Source organism: Danio rerio, chromosome 10 (genome assembly GCF_052040795.2).
Source record: "Danio rerio strain M-AB ecotype USA chromosome 10, GRCz13ab, whole genome shotgun sequence".
In the NCBI taxonomy this organism is placed as follows: domain Eukaryota; kingdom Metazoa; phylum Chordata; class Actinopteri; order Cypriniformes; family Danionidae; genus Danio; species Danio rerio.
Window position 1 is genome coordinate 38,687,204 of NC_141030.1, and position 22,178 is coordinate 38,709,381.

At 36.4% G+C, this 22,178-nt stretch overlaps 2 protein-coding genes across 32 annotated transcripts in view; one reads left to right on the forward strand and one right to left on the reverse strand.

Annotated features, from left to right (window-relative positions):
• Positions 1–72: 72 nt before the first annotated feature.
• On the forward strand, positions 73–9,960 carry exosc8 (exosome component 8). The gene is given in 11 exon segments (NM_001002865.1): positions 73–113; positions 238–274; positions 383–446; positions 3,602–3,675; positions 3,753–3,798; positions 4,032–4,137; positions 4,248–4,293; positions 7,300–7,396; positions 7,468–7,588; positions 8,125–8,231; positions 9,732–9,960. Coding segments are annotated over 11 exon segments (834 nt in total). The 5' UTR covers positions 73–96; the 3' UTR covers positions 9,851–9,960.
• supt20h (SPT20 homolog, SAGA complex component) overlaps positions 9,867–22,178 on the reverse strand; it is a 40,907-nt gene continuing 28,595 nt past the window's right edge. For 14 of the 31 annotated variants that reach the window (XM_087271100.1, XM_087271096.1, XM_087271092.1 and 11 more), the window contains exons 20-23: positions 21,677–21,732; positions 21,481–21,588; positions 20,635–20,734; positions 9,867–10,697 (exon numbers count right to left, since the gene is read on the reverse strand). In XM_087271100.1, the coding sequence (XP_087127226.1) occupies positions 10,588–10,697; positions 20,635–20,734; positions 21,481–21,588; positions 21,677–21,732 (374 nt within the window). In that variant the 3' untranslated portion in view covers positions 9,867–10,587. Of the gene's footprint in view, positions 10,698–16,804; positions 18,113–18,158; positions 18,840–20,634; positions 20,735–21,480; positions 21,589–21,676; positions 21,733–22,178 lie in introns of those variants that run through there. The other 17 variants (XM_087271083.1, XM_087271080.1, XM_087271076.1 and 14 more) reach the window with 2 other exon arrangements.

Sequence of the window (22,178 nt, forward strand, 5' to 3'; positions counted from 1 at the left end):
GTGACCAACTGAAATAGCGCCACACACCAGAGCGGAGGACGCGAAGTTCTTCGCTTTTACGTCACTGCAGTTATTCACGTGGTGCTTCCAAACATCATGGCGGCTGGTTTCAAGTGAGCTACATGTGCAAATTGTTTTTATATCACTATTAATGATTTATATAGGTGTCTAAATAGTGAGGTGATGATTTCGCTACTTTATTTCAGCTGAATCATGTTGTGTTATTGTTTATTTCAGAACCGCAGAGCCTCTTGAATATCACCGGAGCTTTCTGGTGAGAGTTCATCTTTATTAATATTTATTAGATTGTGGTAGTTATAAAGTTCTTTTTGTTATAAATTGTTAATGTTCAGTGATTTTTTTAAACCCTAATATTCAATAGAAAGAAAACTGTCGTCCAGATGGAAGGGAGTTGGGAGAGTTTAGACCCACGACGTTAAATATTAGTAAGTTTGGGTTGTTTTATGGAGTAACTTTACCTCTACCAAATGCTTGACCATATTTTGACTGTATTAAATAATGACTGTTTTATATAATGGTTTACACACACAGCATTCTGTTGCACTACTACATTTGATTTTGGTTTTATTAAAAAAAACAACAACAACAAAACATGTTAAATGAGAGAATCTGAAGTATTTATGCCATACTTCAAAAAATTAAGATTTTATTTTAAATATAAAAAAATCAATTTGTCTTAAACTTCATATTTTCATACGTATATGTATTATTTCTGGTGTTTTTATCATCAATCATTTGATAGGTTGATATTTTAGAAATGATGGGACGTGTTGAAAAAAATGCATTGAGTGCGTTAACTAGCGACATTCATTTTTTTCTTGGTGGGGCAGTTAAGACGCTTGTAATGTTGTTGTTTTATAAAGCTGTTCTTGAAAACATTGTCAGGCATGGTTTCACAGTGTGATATGTACAGTGTAAATGTAAGAAGATGCATCTCTTAAAGACAGAATAGAAAATTGTTGGGCACGATTAATATTGTAATCCTTAAGTTCTATAAGAGAATTGTGTCCTTAATCAGGTGGAAAGGATTCTGAATGATCCAACTCATCTTTTATTTTCACATTATGAACTGCTTCCCTCTGGTAGGAGATATACGAGTCAATGATCTCAAACTCAATTGCTGGAGGGCCACAGCTCTGCACAGTTTAGCTCCAACCAAGCGGCAACCTCCCGCTCTCTCTCAGGAAGCCAATACGGAAGTAACTAAAACTGCAATTCATGCGAAATTCCGCTAGTCCTGGCCGCTCCTGGCTCCAAAACAGAGCAAATTTCAATTGAGCCCACTGTTAGAATGGCCAACTTTACAGCAGAAAAAAAGGTGTTTGCAGCCTGCTACAAAAAAAGATTTTTGTTAATACAGCTAATATTACCCTTCATGACAACTGTGAGGGGGGTGAATTTTTTTATAACTCATCCGTTTCCTTTATATTAAGTTATATTAAGTTTGCATAATTAAGGGAGTGGCCACTTGACAGCTAGGTCTCGTTAGTCGCCGTCACGTCACCTCAGCTGAATCCGGCAGGTTAGCCATTGAACTCGGCATATTTATCGTATTTCTGCGTTGTTTTATGTGGCTTTACACGGTCAACTGCCTTTTGGACTTGTTTCCTACAATTATTAGATGGCATGGCATGCTGAGGGCACTTAATTGTGCTCACAAACCATTCACGTGGCCTCCGTTTCCCATGTGAGTAAAGTTATATACTTATATACCATCTCTGTACATGTATTTGTTTTATTTAAGATCATTTATCGTTTATATTTAGAGCTGTAATGCACTTCTGAATCTGACAGATTGATTAGCTGTAGGCTCTAGAACAGTCATCTGAAGCGTTGTCATACAGTGTTATGCTGGATTTCATCAATAGTCCTACATTAACTAACACAGACTATATATGAAGAGTTTGTAAGTAATTCGCGTTTTCCTCCTGTTTAAAAACGTCATAAGAACAATGTTTAGTGGCTCAATTTATTACAGCAGTGTTTTTAAAAGACTAAACACTTTATTGATATAGTGTACAACCAAGCACAAGTGGTCAGAATACAAACGAGTCACAGGTGATAAAGTATTAAGCGTTCTCCCAAAGTAAAGTGTGTCTGAACCAGGTCCAAGCTAAATGCTAGCAGGTGTCTGTAGCTCCGCTCACTCTCCGCCTCTTTGCTCTTGTTTGGTATCCCGCCGTGGGTGTGATGACGCGCGAACAAAATGGCGACGGTTGGCCGCGCCTACTTGTGGCTTCTTTTGCGCTCTTTAGAAACCTATGGGTGACGTCACGGATACTACGTCCATATATTTTACAGTCTATGGCTCCAACCCACACCTGCTTATTAGTTTAGTAGTCTTAGGGTGCTTTCACACCTGTGGATCGATTAATTTGTTCCGAAACAGGCATTAAAATTGTTACAATGTTGCACTTTATTTCTTGGTGCAGTGCGCTTCACACACTGCAAAGTTTCTAATTGGACTAAAATAGTTAAATCAGGTCACGTCAGAGTTCCACGGTTTATTTTTCAGAGTCCCGCTCAGCTCTTAAATGCCAACAGCAATAAGAAATATAGAACAATAAAAATAAACAGAAGACTGAACGCAAGATTTATTGTACTGCATTCATTCATTTTCCTTCGGCTTATTCCCTTTATTCATCAGGGGTCACCACAGCGGAATGAACCGCCAACTTATCCAGCATATGTTTCACACAGCAGATGCCCTTTTAGCTGCAACCCAGTATTGGGAAATGCTGTATTAATGCATTATTTTACTGTAATAATTAAATAGTAGTACAGTCCTAGTGCAGTAAAGTGTTTAGTACATTAGTGTATATACTGCACTATATTTATTTAATAATTACCAAATAATAATAACCAAACTTTTAATAATAAACAAAAGCTACCCTAAACAAGTTACGATTAGTAAAAAAAATTCAGCAGCTAGAAATCTGACTAGGAGCAGTGCAAGAGAGCACATAACCCCTATTTTGAAAAATCAGCTCTGGCTTCCTGTCAGTTTTAAAATCATTTTAAAATCCTCATGCTTGCGTACAAGGCCCTGAATGGTCTTGCACCACAATATTTATATGAGTTTTTAATCCCATACACTCCTAGATGTGCTTTACCCTCGTCTGATGCTGGTCTTTTAACTGCTCAGTCAACAAGGCTTCAATCTATGGGAGCATTCTCTTCATTGGCACGTAAATTGTGGAACTTTACCCTCTGATATTCGCAATGCAGAATCCATGAGTAATTGTGAAAATCATCTCTTAACACTTGTTTTTTTACTTCTATATGATTTTTAGATCTGTTATTATTTTATTTTTATAAGTTTATATATATATATATATTGCATTTATTCTTGTCTTTTACTGCTGCACATGTTATGTCTGTAAAGTGCCTTGAGATGCTGCTTTTAAAGGTGCTATATAAAAATAAAGTTTATTATTATTATTATTATTATACATGTAGTACGTGTATTGTTAATTAGTAAATAGATTAGTTAATGGAAACTTATTGTAAAGTCTGACCATAATTTTCAATGTTTTAGAAATCCAGATGTGTATTTTTATTATAAAATCTGCCCCTTCAGACTCCATATCTACAGCCGATGGATCAGCACTGGTGAAAATTGGAAACACTACCGTGATCTGTGGGATAAAAGCTGTACGAATCGTTCCCCATTTCTTAAAAATGATTATATGAGTGTTGATTATGAGGTTACAGCTTTTTTATTCTTGCAGGAATTGGCTGTGCCGCCATCTGAGGCTCAGTATAAAGGATATTTAGGTAAATCACCACAAAATCACAACCTCCTTTATTTCAAACTTGTTTTTGTTTAGACTTACTCTTGTTGTTTGTGGTTTTTAGTTATTGTGAAGCACATTAGTCAGCTTGGGTTGTTTTTAATTGTGCTCTATTAATAAACAGTCATTGTCAAATGAATAAACTGTCATGAATGTAATTTATAAATGGGTAACTGATGTATGAAATGTCACTCAAGTTCCTTGTTCATCTGCAAGTCCCAAATGTAGATCTGCCCCCGCTGTGCTCGTCCAGATTCAGAGCTGGTCCACCAGGAGAACAGGCACAGGCTGCCAGCCAGTTCATCGCAGATGTCATCGAAAGGTACAACCATATTTACTCTGTTAAATAAAGGACAAAAATATTATTAGAAATTTGAGCAAATCCAAAGATGCTTCCATATTCAATGCTGGATTTTGTTGTCTACTTTGCAGTTCCGATTTAATAAATTTGGAGGAACTGTGCATTGAAAAAGCTAAGGTAAGACACAGTAAATAAATAGATAAAGATATACGAGTCAAAGATGTGAGCTTAGATTCTGGTGTTGGCATCAAATATTATGGGTGAAATGTTTATTTTGTCATTTAGCGTAACAAATATTTCATTAAAAATGAAACGGCATACCTATTCTGGCCTGCACATATTCAAATGTATAAAAAAAAAACAATTGGAGGGAGTTTTAAAGGAATAGTTCACCCCAAAATGAAGATTTACTCACGTGGTTCTAGAGTTTCTTTCTATTGTTTGAAGAAAGCTGGAAAGCTGGAAACCTGTAACCATCGACTTCTATAATAGGAATAACAAATACAATTGAAGTCAAGGGTTAGGGGTTTCCAACGTTTTGTGAAATATCTCCTTATGTGTTTAAGAGAATAAAGAAACAAAGGTCAGTAAATGATGACGGAATTAAAATATTTGGGTGAACTATCCCTTTAATTTGATGAACATTGCTGAGTAAAGCCTAGTGGATAACACATTTAAAGTGGCAAGAATCACAGATAAGCCCCAAAATGATTTTAATATGTCCTCTGATTATTGTTCTGAGAATGGGTATACTGCCAATAAGTAAGTGTCTTGTGTAAATTATTGTAAAAAATTATAGGCTTAAGTTTTTGCTTAGTAAAAACAAAGATTACAGTAGCAAGGTTTTCATTGGGACTTGTTTCCATCAAGTTGTTAGAGCGGCTGGCTGTAGTATTGGTAACCTAGCAACAGGGCCGGCGCGTCCATAGAGGCGACCTAGGCGGCCGCCTAGGGCGGCAGTATAGAGTGGGCGGTGTCCGCAACACCTCCCTTACCACCCGCGTCCTCAGTTATGTCCTCGACACCTCCCTCACCACCCACGTCCTCAGATATATTCGCACATAGACGACAGAATTGAGAGGGTGGCATCAGCGACACCTCCATCAGCACCCACGTGTCGGGCGGCAGAATTGAGGTCTGCGACACCTGCGCGTCCTCAGTTATATCCGCGCATAGGGTGGCAGAATAAAGAGCACGGTGTCTGACACCTCCCTCCCTCCCTCAGCACCCGCGCGTCCTCAGTTATATCCGCGCATAGTGCGCCGGAAAAGAGGTCCTCACTTCACTTCATTTTCATAACCGGTCACTTTCGTTTTCACATTGGGATTGAGGGCGGCGTGATCGTCCTCTGCCTAGAGCGGCAGTTCAGCTTGCTCCGGCCCTGCCTAGCAACCAACATTAAACAATGTAAGCATAATGAAGCTGATTGGCTATATGTAATGTTAGCTACATTAGAGTTTATCATCTCCAATTATTCGCATTAACCCTTTTTCATACCAGTCCAAAACTACCTTACGTGAGCATAACTGTTTTGCTAATTATTGGGATTTTTATGCAAAATTGTCATTTGTATTACTTACTTCTGATGTGATACTTTAAGGATTATGACACCCCCCACTTTCGGTTCGGGTCTACCTCAGAATTTTTTCAAAAGATGTATCATAATGGGCGTGGAGCTAGCAAGCGAGCAAAGGGCAGGAGTGGGCGTGGCCAGCAGGGGAGAAGGAGGGGAGCGAACAACTGTTGTCAGTTAGCTCACAAAATGAGACAAACCGTGTGGAGATGCATGATTTTAGTTTACAAAGTTAAAATGCAAAGAAATAAACAGTACTCAACAGTATTACTCAAATCAAATCACTTGACATTAAAAGACAATAAATGATAATAAAAGTGATTCGATTTGAGTAATTTAATGCCGTGCTACATTTGTTATTTGTAATTTCATATACAGAAAGCCACAATTTATTTTATTATAAAGATAATCGCGTTCATATAAACACCATTAATAAGGACCCTCAATCCTGGGTCTGAATCATAGGTCTGAATGTAGACCCAGTGCATCAGGTCTCTGCCCTGTCTATTTTAACCATTAGCCCTGTTGGTAATCAAGAGGATTTAGGCAAACACAGCAGCATGGCGATGTGTCTAAATGTGAACGAACTCCTGATAAAAGACAACATCCGCCATTCTACAATTCTCTGACTGCTCTGCCGACAAAAATGTTTGCTGCACACAAACAGCTTTGCTGTATCAGTGCTGACAGCATCACGGGGAAAAACATGCAACAAACCCAGTGGATCATGGAAACAAACACATACGAGCCTTCATGAACAGCTAAATACTGTGTGCCGTGGGTCAGTGTCATACAGCTTGGCACTGGCAGGTCTGCCTTGCCTTCGAAAGCATGCGCTCTCATGAATAATTAAGAAGCAGGCTCTTCTCATAGGATAAGAAATCTCAGCTATGAATAATGAGAAACCGACGCGTCATCTTTGCACTTGCAGTTTTGCGCTACGCCGCCGATTTTTATCCCACCCCAAAAATAATTTTAAACCCGGAAGATGAAATTAGCTGACAAAAGCTCAAAATTATCCATTTTTTTCCCACAATGAAAGCTAACAGGTTATAACATTGTCTTAACTGATGCTAACACACACAAATCTGTTAAAATCTCAACAAAAGTACTCGAGGGTTTTGTGAACAAAAAAAAAAGCACATGAACACAGAGTTATAGAAACCTAGCTATTGTATTATATGCCAAAAAACCTAAAGCTGTATTCAGAGGTGGATTTAGTCATAGGCATTATGGCCGATTGCCCAGGGCGGCATCTTGCTCGGGGCGCCACGGAGAGACGATGCACAAAAACAAAAATGTTCCCCAGTAAAAATAATCTGTGGCCCAGTAAGCTTTGAGATACGATTTACTTTATGCGAGCGTATTAATTTAGAGTGGTAATCCCAGAATAAAGACGTTAGGGGCCATTTACATTCGCACATGCAAGTTTGCTATTCTTTTTGTGTAACCAAAAAAAGCTGGTGAAAGCAAACTAGGGGCTGTATATGGGGTGGTTTGCCCAGGGTGCCATTTAAGCTAGAACTGCCAACGACAGTATTAAACTTAATGTTCACACTTTAAAAGCCCCTATTCATCATTTGACTCATTGACGTTTGATTATTTTCCAGCTTTGTTGGGTGCTGTACTGTGATATTATGTGTTTGGATTACGATGGGAACTTACTTGACGCCTGCATCACAGTTCTGCTGGCAGCTTTAAAAACCGGTGAGGGCATTTTCTCCCTATATAACAGTTCCTTCAGCTGTTATGACCACTAACAAGATCATATTTCTCAGCACAACTCCCTGAAGTCACCATAAACAAAGAGACAGATCTAGCAGAAGTTGACATTGAGAAGAAGAGGCGCTTGAAGATCAACCGGCACCCAGTCGGCTCATCGTTTGCAGTATTTGATGAGTAATTCACATACTTCCCTACTATACAAATGCAGTATAGGTTGATGTTTGATTAGGGTATGTTTACACAGTTTTCAATTTTTTGAAAGCCTGAAACATTTCAAGACAGGTTTCAAAGTGCAACAAGTTTGTAAATATTGTAGTATTGTTGTTGCATACTACAAAAATGCTAAAGCGTGTATTTTGAGTTCAGTCTAAATGCATTTTTGATTATTTGACAACCAAAACAACCATGGCAGACTACAGAAGCATGTGGGCACGGATGCTTCTTTGCAAACTGACCCGCCATCTACTGGCCTGGCATGCACTGTACAGCCAATTTACACATTTCATTTATTCTGATCAGTTCAAATGAAGATTTTGATGAACTTTCCAATTGTATGCCAAAATTTCAAATGGCGCAATTTTATTTTATTTTTTACATCTTTGTCATGTAAACATACCCACAGAAAGAAAGCATGGAGGCCAGATTACTATTAAAAATCCTTTAAAAGACATTGTGTGACAGATTACCTTTTTGATTGTATTTTTATGCAGCTCCATCATTATAGTTGACCCCACGGCGGAAGAGGAAAGCTTGTGTACTGCATTAATGACTGTGGTGACGGATGAGGAGGATAGACTCTGTGCAGTTCACAAACCAGGTTAACACAATACAGGTTATTTAAAGTATCAGGGATGCAAACTCATCTGAAGTGAAAAGGCAACAGACTTGATCACTGAGAGAAAAGTAAAACATCTGCTTTAAAATGTGGATTTACCATCAGTTTTTTATTATTCTCATTATACTTCTACTCCCCTTTGAGCATACTTGGCTAAAGGGATAGTTTGCAGTTAATTTACTCACCTTGAAGACATGCCTTTTCTTTTCTTCAGAGGAACTTTAAAGAAGATTTTTAGCTGAAATTGTGGTTCATAACATGCAATACAGAAGCTACTGGCCATTAAGAGTCAATTACAGGCAACACAAAATACATTAAGGTCTTCTGAAGCGAAATGACCAGCCTGTGAAAGAAACTTACATCATTATTACTCTAAAAACAAGTGAAAGTGCATTGACAACGAGAAGCTTAAGGCTGATGTATATATGCTAGGTAATGTTAAGTTTGCTTGGGTGCACATGGCAAATATGACAATCTCAACATTGGCGGAAGTTTATTTTTAGTGCGCAAGACTTCATTTTGGCTGCTGGTGTGCACAGCATTTTTTTTGTAACTTAACATGTTACTTCAAAACAACTAATATGATGTCCTTTAGTTAATCTTTAAAGAAAACAATGTATAAGTATCTATACAATAAGGTTGGTGTTAGGTAATGTTAGTTAATGTACAATTAAACAAACAATAAACAATACATTTATTACAGTATTTGTTCATGTTTGTAAATGGAAATAAAGTTGTTTGTTCTTAACTTTTTCATTTTAATAATGCATGATTAACGGCTGAAACCTACTATTGAAACCTTATTGTAAAGTATGACCCATATATATTGTGTACATGTGGTCCAAAGCTTTTTAAGTAATATTATTGTATATAAAGTTTTGCATATATCCACAACCCAATCAATCAATCAATCGTTCTCTCTCTTTCTCTTTCTCTCTTTCTCTCTCTCTCTCTCTCTCTCTCTCTATATATATATATATATATATATATATATATATATATATATATATATATATATATATATATATATATAATTACTGAAAAATTGAATTAATTAATAAAAAATAATAAATTATATATTTTTTGCCGCAATAATTTAGCAAAGTCATCTCCCGTTATATTGTTGTATTGACTTAACATGTAAATCACTTAACGCTTTATCCGCTTCTGGTGTGAACACACCCTTACAAATAATAGTACAACGATATTTGAAAGCCTCCACAACTAGAATCTATGTGCACAGAGTCAGCTGAGGCTCCCGCTTTGGAACCGAGTGAATGTATAAATCCTGCTTTATACTTCAGACAAACACGCTATACACAGAAAAGGTTTTTTTTTTTTTTTTTTTTGAGTGAACAATTCTTTTGACAGCATGAGTTTAAGCCTTCATCGCATTCACACAAATAATTCAAATGACCCATTTTGGATCCAAAACTATAATTTAGTTTGAATTTATAAATAACTTTCGTTTGTATGCTTCAGGTGGGACATCGTTATCCGGCGAGAAGCTACAACACTGCATAAACAGAGCCATTACAAGAAACAAAGAGATCAGAAAACTGCTGGACAAAGTCCACGAGAGCACGAAGACCATGAAATAAACACAGAATCACAATGTTTTGTTTTTTTATCTAAAAGTTGTATTTTCACTGTCAATATATACTTTCTTTTTTATCACAATAAAACTGCCAACAAAGACCATTTACAAAAATTCTGCCTCAGTGTTCAGAAATGTCGTCCACTCACATGGTTTAGACTTATTTTTTTTTCTCCATAAGAATATACATCATCAACTCCACTTTCAGTATAACAAAATGCCATAGTTTTCTAAAATGTGCCGTATAAAAACCGCACATGTACTTGCATGCTGGGACGAGGCGCTCTATCGCTCCGACCCCCAGCAGAAGAGAGATTTTCCTCGTATTGGTAAAGTTGAGCAACAGGTGATTGAGGCACATCTGCACGGCCCTTATTAGTGTGCGTAGGGTCCAGCCAAACAGGCTTTCGTTTGGAAGGAGAATAAACAGCATGGTGTGGAGAACCCTACATTTCATAATGTTGTATTTCTTTTAAAATACTGTAATACTCTTAAGGTCCCCCTGCTCTAAAATAAATCCTCGCTGTGAGTACATCTATTCATCTGGCCTGAGGGAGGTCAGACGGGAAATTCCTGCACTCCTATTGATGTAATGTAAAAAATAAAAAAAAGTCCGGTCAAAAGCTGCAATCAGTCTGTGAAATGCTGCAGATGGAGCACAGTGCTGTTTGTTGATGTCCGGGTTGTTGGCGGGGCCGAGGTCATGATTTGGAGAGGGGCTGCGGCGTGCTGCGCTTCCGTTTACTTTTTGGCTGGTTGGCGGAATGTGGGCGTGGCAGAGCCGCCTGTGCTGCCGCCCCCACTGCCATACCCATTTGCTGCTGTTGCATTTGGTGCTGCAAGAATTGCAACTGTGCAAAAAGGAAGAGCAACAGATAATGATTTTTTTTGCATGTTAAACTATACCAACAATTAACAGCAACTGTGCTTCAGAGGCAACTCTTCCATTTAATCATGCAAAATAGTGATAAAACCTAATCATGCACTTAAATTAGGGCTGCACAATTAATTGTTTCAGCAATAGACAGATTACAAGTTCTGCAATGTTGAGTCTGAATTATAATTGACCAAAAGCTAGAGAACGCATGGGGTTTAATATCTGTGATGGAGTGTTTTAAGGCCTGTAACTGAGCATTTCAATAGAGTTTAAAACATTTGAGTGCAAAAAAATTATGAAGTTTGGGGGTGTAACAGATTAATTGTATTTGTTTATACAGGAATTTTTTTTCATAGAATTTATCTCTTGTTTCTAGTCCTTTAATCTACATTTCAAAGCAGAAACAAGATTATTTTACTTACCAATTGGCAGATATTTCAGCTTGTTTTAAGAAAAAACTAAACTTAATTTTGACTTTCTTCTGAAGGTGAAAACAAAACAATAATCACTACTTGATTAAGCATTTTTGGATATTTGTACAAGCAAGCAAGCAAAAGTAATTGAAGGAATTTGATGATTTTAACTTTGTCCTATGCATTAATAGTTTAATTCTGTTTTTAACTAATTGCATGAACTTATGCTGATTTATCCTCATATAACCTTATGTGCTTAACCTCTTATAACCTTGCCTGAGAACAGCTGTGGCTTCGTGTGTCTGATAAGAAAAGTTGAATACGAAGAACTTATCAGCGAAATGTTACAAATCTTTCCTTTAGGCTGCGCTGCTTCCTCTAGGCACGGATGGCAGGGTGCAGGTTCCCTCTCTCTTGCGTGTTCTGTGTGTAACTTTTTCTGTGCAGAGTAGCGGTTCCACCTGATTTCTAGTGCGCGCAGCTGACACAGACTGCCTGTGCGGCTGTTCTCTGCCACCCAGGGCCCTGTATGCTTTATCCATTTGATTCATTAAATTGATCTAAACCTATCTGAAGCTTCGGACCGATCTTTTGCATTGTGACTATTTAATTTCTGTATATGGATCATTTTAAACTCCCCAGAAAACTGTCAAATAGAGCTATTCAAACAATCCTGTGAAACTGTATGGTCATATTTAAATCACAGAAAAATAAAATGGCAATATCTGATTTTTCCAATATTGTGCAGCTCTAACTTGAACGATGACTGGACTTAATGTGAGGAATATTTGTTATTAAATACTTAATTGAAAACTCTTTTATTATTTATTTATTTTATCAAAGGCTTATTTTACAAGGTGCCCTCTGAAAAAAGCTGATTCTCATTCACGTTGTAATATCACTCCTGGTGCAGCAGCAGGGTTTCTTGGCTGTTACGCTACAATAAGAGTATAAATCCTAAGAACATAAGCCTAGAAAATAGTAATTATTTATTTTCTGTTGGTTTTGTTACATGAAGACTAGCTATAAATAGGAAATTTATCAAAAGCCTTTACTGAATTAAATGCTAATGGTCAAATCTGATTTAATCTATTATACGAAGCTAAATTTAACCTCGCAAGAGCAAGCAATCGGTTAAATGGATTTAAAAATGGTTCAAGTCAACCAATGAACACTAGGAGACTTGAAAAATTAGCCTTGCTCAAAAAGAAAAGTGAAAAAAAAAAGTTATTTCAAGACATACACTACTGTTTGTTCAGTCAGTAAGACGATTATACTATGAAATTGTACTGCAGTTCTTTTGGCCCTCAAAGAATCATCACATTTTATTAAAAATATCTAGTAAACATATTTAATTAAATTCTTGTTGTAATTATCAGCCAAGATATCTCAATGAGCAAAATAATTTTATTAATTTACCTAAAGTTCTGTACCAAGAATTAACAATGTATTACAAAAATAAATATAGTTTTAGCTTTTACTACAATATATTTTAGATAATATATTTTTTATTAGATTAACTTGTAATGTGACATTTCAATTCAATAAGCTTCTTATTGACCGCAAACTTTTAAACATTAATGTAAATTGTGCTTGTGTTTAATTATTCATTTATTTTTATTTTTTGAAAGAGCTGATGATTAAAATGTTATAATATTTCGTTTACGAAAAGATTTTAGGCATCACAACATAATATACACTCACCGGCCACTTTATTAGGTACACTTGTTCAACTGCTTGTTAACGCAAACTTCTAATCAGCCAATCTCAATGCATTCATCCATGTAGACATGGTTAAGACGATCTGCTTCAGTTTAAACCGAGCATCAGAATGGGGAAGAAAGGTGATTTAAGTGATTTTGAACGTGGCATGGTTGTTAGTGCCAGGCGGGTTGGTCTGAGTATTTCAGAAACTGCTGATCTACTGAGATTTTCAAGCACAGCCATCTCTAGGCCTTACAGAGAATGGTCTAAAAAATATATATATATATCCAGTGAGTGGCAGTTCTGTGGACGCAAATGCCTTGTTGATGCCAGAGGTCAGAGCAGAATGGCCAGACTGGCTTGAGCTAATAGAAAGGCAACAGTAACTCAAATAACCACTCGTTACAACACATCCAACCTTGAGGCGTATGGGCCACAGCAGCAGAAGACCACACCGAGAGCCACTCCTGTCAACTAAGAACAGGAAACTGAGGCTATATTTCGTACAGGCTCACCAAAACTGGACAATAGAAGATTCAATAAACGTTGCCTTGTCTGATAAGTCTCGATTTCTGCTGCGAAATTTGGATGGTAGGGTCAGAATTAGGTGTCAAAAACAACAAAACATGGACCATCCTGCCTTGTATCAACGGTTCAGGCTGGTGGTGGTGGTGTAATGGTGTGGGGGATATTTTCTTGGCACACTTTAGGCCCATTAGTACCAATTGAGCATGGTTTCAACGCCACAGTCTACCTGAGCATTGCTGCAGACCATGTCCATCCCTCTATGGCCACAGTGTACCCATCCTCTGATGGCTACTTCCAGCAGGATAACGTGCCATGTCATAAAGTGCGAATCATCTCAGACTGGTTTCTTGAACATGACGATGAGTTCACTGTACTCAAATAGAGCACCTTTGGATGTGGTGGAACGGGAGATTTGCATCATGTCAATATGGACCAAAATCTCTGAGGAATACCTTGATGAATCTGTGTCACGAAGGATTAAGGCAGTTCTGAAGGCAAAAGGGGTCCAACCCTGTACCTAATAAAGTGGCAGGTGAGTGTATAGTATTATAAATAATATTACCTTTAACAGTATTATCAACTCCTTAACGGTCACCGTGCCACAAACACATTTTTCAGTGCATTTCAATTAATGATCATAACAATAACACATCATAAAACCTAATAACAGATCAAAAGAATGCGTCTGCTAAATAACTAAACGTAAATATAATTTTTATCTAAAGCTGAACTTATCTTGACAAACTAGATATCATTGGCATATATAATGCACCATTTTTGTCAGTTAAGCGTACATTTAAATAAATCTTTAAGTGTTAGATAGCAGCAAAGGTGATATTACTACAAGACTGAAACTGAAATGAAAGGTCATTAACAGATAATGAACTAGGTCAGTTAAAGGAAGAGTTTGAACTAAAGCAGAGCTGCTGAAATCAAAACTTCTCTTCATAAATACTGCAGTGAAAGTAAATGCAACACAGAAATCAACAGTGTTTGCAGAAGCTGGAAAGAGGAGGAATGAACGATTCAATGGGAGGAAAATGTGAATGACAAACCGAAGAGCAGGAAAGAATGAAGCAGAAGCCTTGGAAAAAGGGCAGTTTAAAGGTACAGTTCATCCAAAAATGAAAACTCTGTCTTCATTTACTTCACTTGTTTCAAACCTGCTTCACTTTTCGTCTTTTGAACACAAAACAAGATATTCTGAAGAATGTTGGGGGAATGTTCCGATTATAAATGTCAATGGCTGCTTTTTTCCAAGAATCTCTTGTTTTGTGTTCAACAGAAGAAAGATACTGATAAAAGTTCAGAATCACTTGAGTGTGAGTAAATGGTAAGGAAATTTTCATTTTCGGGTGAACTATCCCTTTAGTAAAAGTGCAATGCAGCTGTTGTTTGGGAGTTCTTCTGTAGTATGTACGGACACACAGCCATGCTCTTGTTTAGTGTCAGCAAGACAGCAACTTCAACTTGCATCTAAAAGGGGAATAATTGAACTGTTGGGCTGGTAAACTACAAGTACACTTCAGCTTTTTTACATAGTAGATTCTAATTTATACATTTTAATATTAATAACATGTCTTTTAAAGTATACTCAATTTGATAGCATAAAAGCACAATGTTTGCGCACTAGCCCTTTGTTTACTTTTATTTTGATGGATAAGTTAAAGTTGTCCTCAATTAAACAACAGTTGCAGACATTTTTTTAAAGGCACGGTTCACCCAAAAATGGAACTTTCGTTTACTCACTCAAGCGGTACTTTTATGATTTTTTTTTTGGTCATGTTTAACACAAAACAAAATTTTTGAAGAATAACAACCAATAACATCCATAGTAGGAACAAAAAATACTTGAGTATATCTTAATCTGTGTTAAACAGGCCTGGTTAAAGTGAGTAAATGACTGCAGAATTTTCATTTTTGTGTGAACTGTCCCTTTAATTCCCTCATGCATGCACTTATTACCGCTGAATCTTTTGTTTTTTGTCCTCTTGGGGTTTTTGGTTTTCTTGGGAGACATTTTAAAATGCGTTTTGTAGTAAATTTACATAGGGAATCTATCGTGTAAATGTTTCACAAATTTGTGCACCTGTGTCATTTAAAAACGAAACGATGCTTTATTAGCTGAAAATATAAAGACAATCAGTCTAAATATATACATAAATGAACCCTATTTTATTACATACTCATTTTATTTTTATTTATTATTTATTTATTATTTATTTATATTTATTTATATTTTTAATGTTTCAGCTTTCCTAAAATCCTCCAATTTAGTTGTAAATAAAAGTCAAAAAATTAAAAATTTGGCAGTCTGCCATGAAAAATCCTGATCAATGCATCAGTGTCTTTGAGAGTATGTCTTTGAAATGAGAGTCTGACTTTTCATGAATTCACATTTACATTTACATTTAGTCATTTAGCAGACGCTTTTATCCAAATTCATTTAAACTGATCAGTATTTCAATCAGTATTTACTAAATATACTGTAAGATACAGTTACTGTAATGTTGCCAATGTTTCCGGTTGAAACCTAAAATGGCTATAAGGTTTTAAAATGTATTGAAAGAGTCTAAAAAGATATAGGATGTCACTTTCTGATCCCTGTGTATACCCTGTATAATGTCTGATGCTTCCATACATGCCTGATAATATTTTCTTGACATCTAATGCTTTTATACGTTTCCCGACGTACCAACGTATCTCATATAGTTGAAGACAGAATGATTAGCCCTTCTGTACATTTTTTTTTTTACTCTTTTTCAAATATTTCCCTAATTATGTTTAACAGAGGAGTGATTATTAGACTTTTCTTCTGAATAGAGTCTCATTTGTTTTAGTTTGTCTGGAATAAAACAAATGTTTATTAAAATGTTTAAAAACTACAAGCCTAAAGAAATTAGTTATTAGAAATTAGTTTAACTATTATGGTTAAAAATGTCTTGAAAAAAAATCCCTCTATTAAACAGCACTTGGGAAATATTTTGAAAAAAAAGAATTGAAATTTCACAGGAAGGTACATCTTCAACTGTATACAAGTATTTCCTCAAATGCTCAGATTTCATTGGCTGCTATGCTTGTTGATGCGTTCAGATCAAATTTCACGCATTTCATTTAAAGTCTTAAAGTCTTTTTCTTCCGATGATATTTCATATTAAAAAAATAAATAAAAAAAACAGGCTGTGAATGTACAGTGCTAATGCCGTTATTTGTACACATAGCCTACCATACATGTAAAAACTAAAGTATACTTTGAGCTAATGGGATCAGATGCATGACATGCGTGTTCAGTTAATCAATGTGATGATGTGGGAAATAGCACAAATGTGTCATGCTTACAAATGAACCAAATGATATTAAGACTTCCTGGAGTTTTGTTTTAAAGATTTTGTTATCTGCAACCAAAACATGCTTTTCAATAAGCTGTTAAGAGATATGACGATGGCACAAGCGTGACATTTTATGCAAATAGTATTGGTAAAAGCTTAGACAGAAGAATGAAACTCAAACATGGCAAGAGAAGAATCGTTAAGCGTTTACACATCGGTCAGAAGAGGCAGGAGAGAAACTACTGATGTGATGAGCGATTTCATCTAAAGACTGAAAGCATAGACATCATATATTACAGACTGACCCACACCGGCTTTCACCAGACCTTTGATGCCATTATTTTGTAGACAGTACTGTTTGATCATTTAGATAAGATTAATTTTTAAAAAGAAATTGATCATTTTATTCTTCTAGAATTCAAGAAATTGTACAGAGAAATGATATGTTCCTTGGCTTTTATTTCAATGAATAATGAATTTGTATTGTGCATTACAATTTGGTCCTTTTAAAAGAAATGAAAATAAAGTTGGACCTGCAGATAGGTATGCACTTATATGAAATTTTTGACCGAAACCGATAACAATAACCGATAAATGTTGAGCTTCGAGTCTATGGCCATACACAATAAATGTGCTATATAAATACACGTTACACATTACAATTTGGTAATTTTGAAAGAAAAGCCCCAAAAAATGTATCCAGCAGATAGGGATTGAACATGGAATTTCCGACCGATACCAATAACTGATAAGTGTTGCGCTTCGGGTGTATGGCCATACACAATAAATGCACTATACGAATGCACATTACATTACAATTTGGTCATTTTGTCTGTTTAGATTTGAAGACTGATATCTTAGCCGATTTATGTAAATAAAAGTTTTTCTTTAAGATTGCATAAAAGGCCAACAAACAGAGAACAACTGATTTTATTTTTTAAACCCAAACTTCAGAAAAGTTTGGATTGATCTCTGAACTTTGTTAATCAATAATTTTTTTTAATGGAAAACTTTTGTTCATATAAATAAAATCAATCGTCTGACCTGCAAAAATGCATAAATAAAGCAAACAAGTCACTGTAAATGAATCAAAATCTAAACATCAGTAAAATAATAGAGGCAGTCAGCAAGCAATTGAAGTAATTCAACCAGTGAAAAACACATAATTTATCGGCTTCAAGATATCAGTCTAACTTACTCAACATATCGTCTTACTAACTCAAGATATCGGTCTAACTTACTCAAGATATCAGTCTAACTTACTTAAATATTGGTTTAACTAATTGCAAGATATCGGTTTAACTAATTGCAAGATATGGGTCTAACTGACTCAAGATATCGGTTTAACTAATTGCAAGATATGGGTCTAACTGACTCAAGATATCGGTTTAACTAATTGCAAGATATCGGTCTAACTGACTCAAGATATTGGTTTAACTATTTGCAAGATATCGGTCTAACTGACTCAAGATATCGGTTTAACTAATTGCAAGATATCGGTCTTACTAACTCAAGATATCAGCCTTACTAACTTAAGATATCACTCTAACTAACTCAAGATATCAGTCTAACTAACTGCAAGATATCGGTATAACTTAAAATATCCGCTTAATTCCAAGTTATCGGTCTTACTAACTCAAGATATTTGTCTAATTAATTGCTATTTACAATATTATCATTATAATTTGATAACATTATAAATAGCAATTATTAGGCAATATCAATATAGCCGGTATATAGTGCGCATCCTTATCTGTAGAAAAAAAAATTCTGAAGGTCATTTTGAGATACATTTCCTTTCTGAATTTCCTCATTTTCTTTTATCATCAGCGGATTTGTTTTTGAAACTCCTATTGGGTATGGGTTTGAGTAAAAGTTTAATACTTGTTTTATTCTATAAATATATAATGACAATTAATCCAAATTTCCAATAATAGCGGTCAGAGTTTTTTTGTTTTGTTCGGTTTGAATTGAAAAGGTCGGTAAGAGAGGTCAAAGGTCAGCCTGATATACACGTGTCTATGGGTGGATGAGGTCAAAGTTGCTGGATTACTTGGATCTGTGGCTGGTGCTGTTGCTGGAGCCTCGGGGACGGTAAGCTGGGCCCGGACCCCTCCAGACCACAACCCAGCTGGGACAGCACTACCACGGACAGACGGGAAGGTGGAGGAAGAGGACGAAAGAGGGAGGGGAGAAGGAGGTCACAGGAAATAAAAGGTAGAATGTAGCAGAAAGAGGAAAAGTGGCATCCACCATCATGTTAATCAAATGACAAACCCAGATAATCAAAATTAAACAGGTCTGATTGACTTTGATTCGCTAATCCACTGAAATTAGCATCCTTGGGAAATATGAGCATAAAAAGACTGTGAAAAAATGTCTTTATTATTTAAACTTTTGACATTTGGATCAAAATATGTATTTAAAAAACCTGCTCCTATTGAAAAGAATCAATTGCAGACAGAGCAATTAATAAAAAAATAAATATCTTTATGTGCAGAATTATTGGCACCCCTATGAATTAGCTAAATATTTTTAAAGTATATTCCCACTGACATTTGTAGTATACCTAGGTGATTAGAAACTGGACAAAACTGGAATATCGCACAAAACATTTGTAGAAAAAAGCACTGTTTACATTCAATGAGTCAAAGTAAAAAATAATGTTAAAACAAAAATCGCATGACTTTTTGGATGTGCATGCTGTACTTTATTCGCTAAATGTTTGCTCATTATAAATCATGTGCATTTTCCTCTTAACGGATCAAATGTTTATCCTACTCAGTTGTTCGCATACGTCTTTTTATAAGCAAATTCCAAGCCTGGTTTATACTTCTGCATCAAGTGACCGGCGTAACCCACGGCGCATGCATCGCGCGTAGCTGTGCATTTATACTTCTGCGCGCTGTCTCTGTTGGTCTGCATTACACTTCCGAAACGCTAATGGGCAGTGAGGTGTAAATGTTCCTCGGTGTCGAGTTTCTTCGCTGCTGTTTTGCTTTTCCTGAAAACTTCCTGGTTGTACAAGTGGCTCAAACTCGCTCATTTTGAGGCAGGAACCGGCGGACGTGCAACAACTTTAACTATGAGGTAAACACAAAACAAAACTTTCCATCCGGAGCTCCTTCACGGGACTCCACACTTGTAAACAAACGCTCCATGGCTCTCAGTCCCGCCCAGACTCGTCAGCGCTACCAAGCCGACCAATCACAGAGCTTGCGCTACCCGTTGTTGCGACGTGTAGTTACATTTTTTAAGAGGTGCACGTCAGCGACGCCGATGGCCACGGCGCAGGGCTATGCGTCAACGCCGTAGCATACGCGTGCGTTTGACGCAGAAGTAGAAATCAGCCTTGAGCGTGCAAGCCCAAAGATGCAAGTTCAACTCTGCAGCCAGACCCTTCTCAAAATATGAGGGGGAATATTTAGCTAGTTCATATGGGTGCCAATATTTATGCACACAAATACTTAAAGATATTTGCTGCATGTCAATAGATTGTTTTCAATAAGAGCAGTGTATTATTGTTTATATTTCGAGCAAAACCAAGCTGGGAAAAAATGCAGAAGTTTGTTGAATCTTGACGTCAAAAAAATCTCCAAAACCACAATCACCACATCAACTGCTGATAAAACGTTTTGGGAAGTAGCCTCTAGTCTTATCCAGTTTATCTGTTGTTATTTTTCGTGCAACAGATAGAAAGGTTAAACAATGAAGATTTTTTTCCCAGCCTTCTTTGCTCATATTTACCAAGGATTCCAATATTAGTGGAGGGCACAGTATGTTGAGATTAGTAAGACACGCTACAAAATCTGAATGCATTAGTATATCTACTGGTTGTGTTAGTGTGTGTTAGAGATGTATCTGGACTGGAGAACTGGCAGAGGAATGAGACGCATGTGTGTGTGTGTGTTTGTGTGTCCAGTGTGCTAGTCTGTACCTGCTGCTTGAGGAGACATGAATCCTCCGACGCCGGTAAGATTAATGACGGCCGTCTGCTGCGCTGACAGACCCTGCTCTGCCGTCAGACCCCCGTCAGCCTGATTTAAAGAGGAAAGACCAATCACTGAGCTTTCAATGATACGTGTGCCTTCATTTCTTTTTAGTTCAGCAAGAAACTGAACAGGGAATTGTGAGACTTCAAATATTAAATTGCAGTAAATAAGAACTAAAGCACATTTATTGTTTTATTTCTATGCGCTATAGATATGAATTAAACATTTACATTACTAGGATATAAAGAAAAAATCTAGGTAAAAATATTTTTTAAATGATGAATTGTGCATTAGAATGTGTTCCAGGAAATAAATTAATAATAAATAAATATAATACGATGACAGATTAGATAGATTAGATTTGCGTTTACTCGGCTAATAAAATATTTGCGTTGTTGGTGAGCTTGTGTCAGGCTAGTTTGATTGGTGTGCTCCACGTGTTGCCTCTTGTTAGCGAGCGTTCGCCGATTCAGCGTGTAAAATCAGTGTTTGCACATTTAAATTTGTTGAAAAGGGAGAGAGAGAGCACTCTGATTGGCTGCTCGGCTACAAATCAGAGGATGAAGACAAAAACTAAAGTGACCAAACTAACCATATGACGCAAGCATGTATGTGTGCAGCACTTGCTTATAGTTTGTTTGAGTGCAGCATTAGTTCCGGTTACCCTTTGTGAAATGACAAAACCGACTACAGCCACCAGCAAGTGTGAAGAAAAACACCCTCTCACAAAAACACAGCATGTATTTTCTGGACAGTCGGCTGATGTCCGTTTGGTTCGTTTACACACTCACCGACTCCCCCTGCTGCTGAGGGCTGGATGTGGCCGACTGACTGCTTTGCTGTTGAGGGGAAAACTGCTGCTGCTGTAGTGAGTTAAATATCAGTGGTCCCGTAGGAAGCTGAAACAAAACAAAATACAGAAAATAAAAATGAGGGGAAAGCAGAGCGATCATTATGAAAAGGCATTTTCTGGGAAGTCTTCCTTACCTGGAGGAGGTTGAGCGGCCGGAGTCCTGGACTACTGTTCAGACCGAAAGGCCCACCTGCCGAAACAACATTACCATCAAAATCAATTCAAAACTGTTCTTCAACTTTTTAAAATTAAATATTACTCTATTATAAATAAAATAATATAAAAAATGATGAAAATAATAATGTATTATTAAATTAAAATAATATTATATCAATATAAAAAATTACTATTAGATTACAATATATTTAATTTTAATAACCTATTATTATTATTATTATTATTATTAAATTATATTAATATTATTATTATTAATAATAATCATAATTTATTGTTTACTCTACTAGTCTATGCACATCACTTTATTTTATATCATATATAGGGGTGTCAAAATTAATTGTTTCCTCGGTGCACCACTATGCAGATGTGGACAATTCGATATCAGTTCAGTAATAATCATAACTGGTTATTGTGTACTGACATCATTTATCTTCTACACGTGGTGTTGCAAAAGAATAC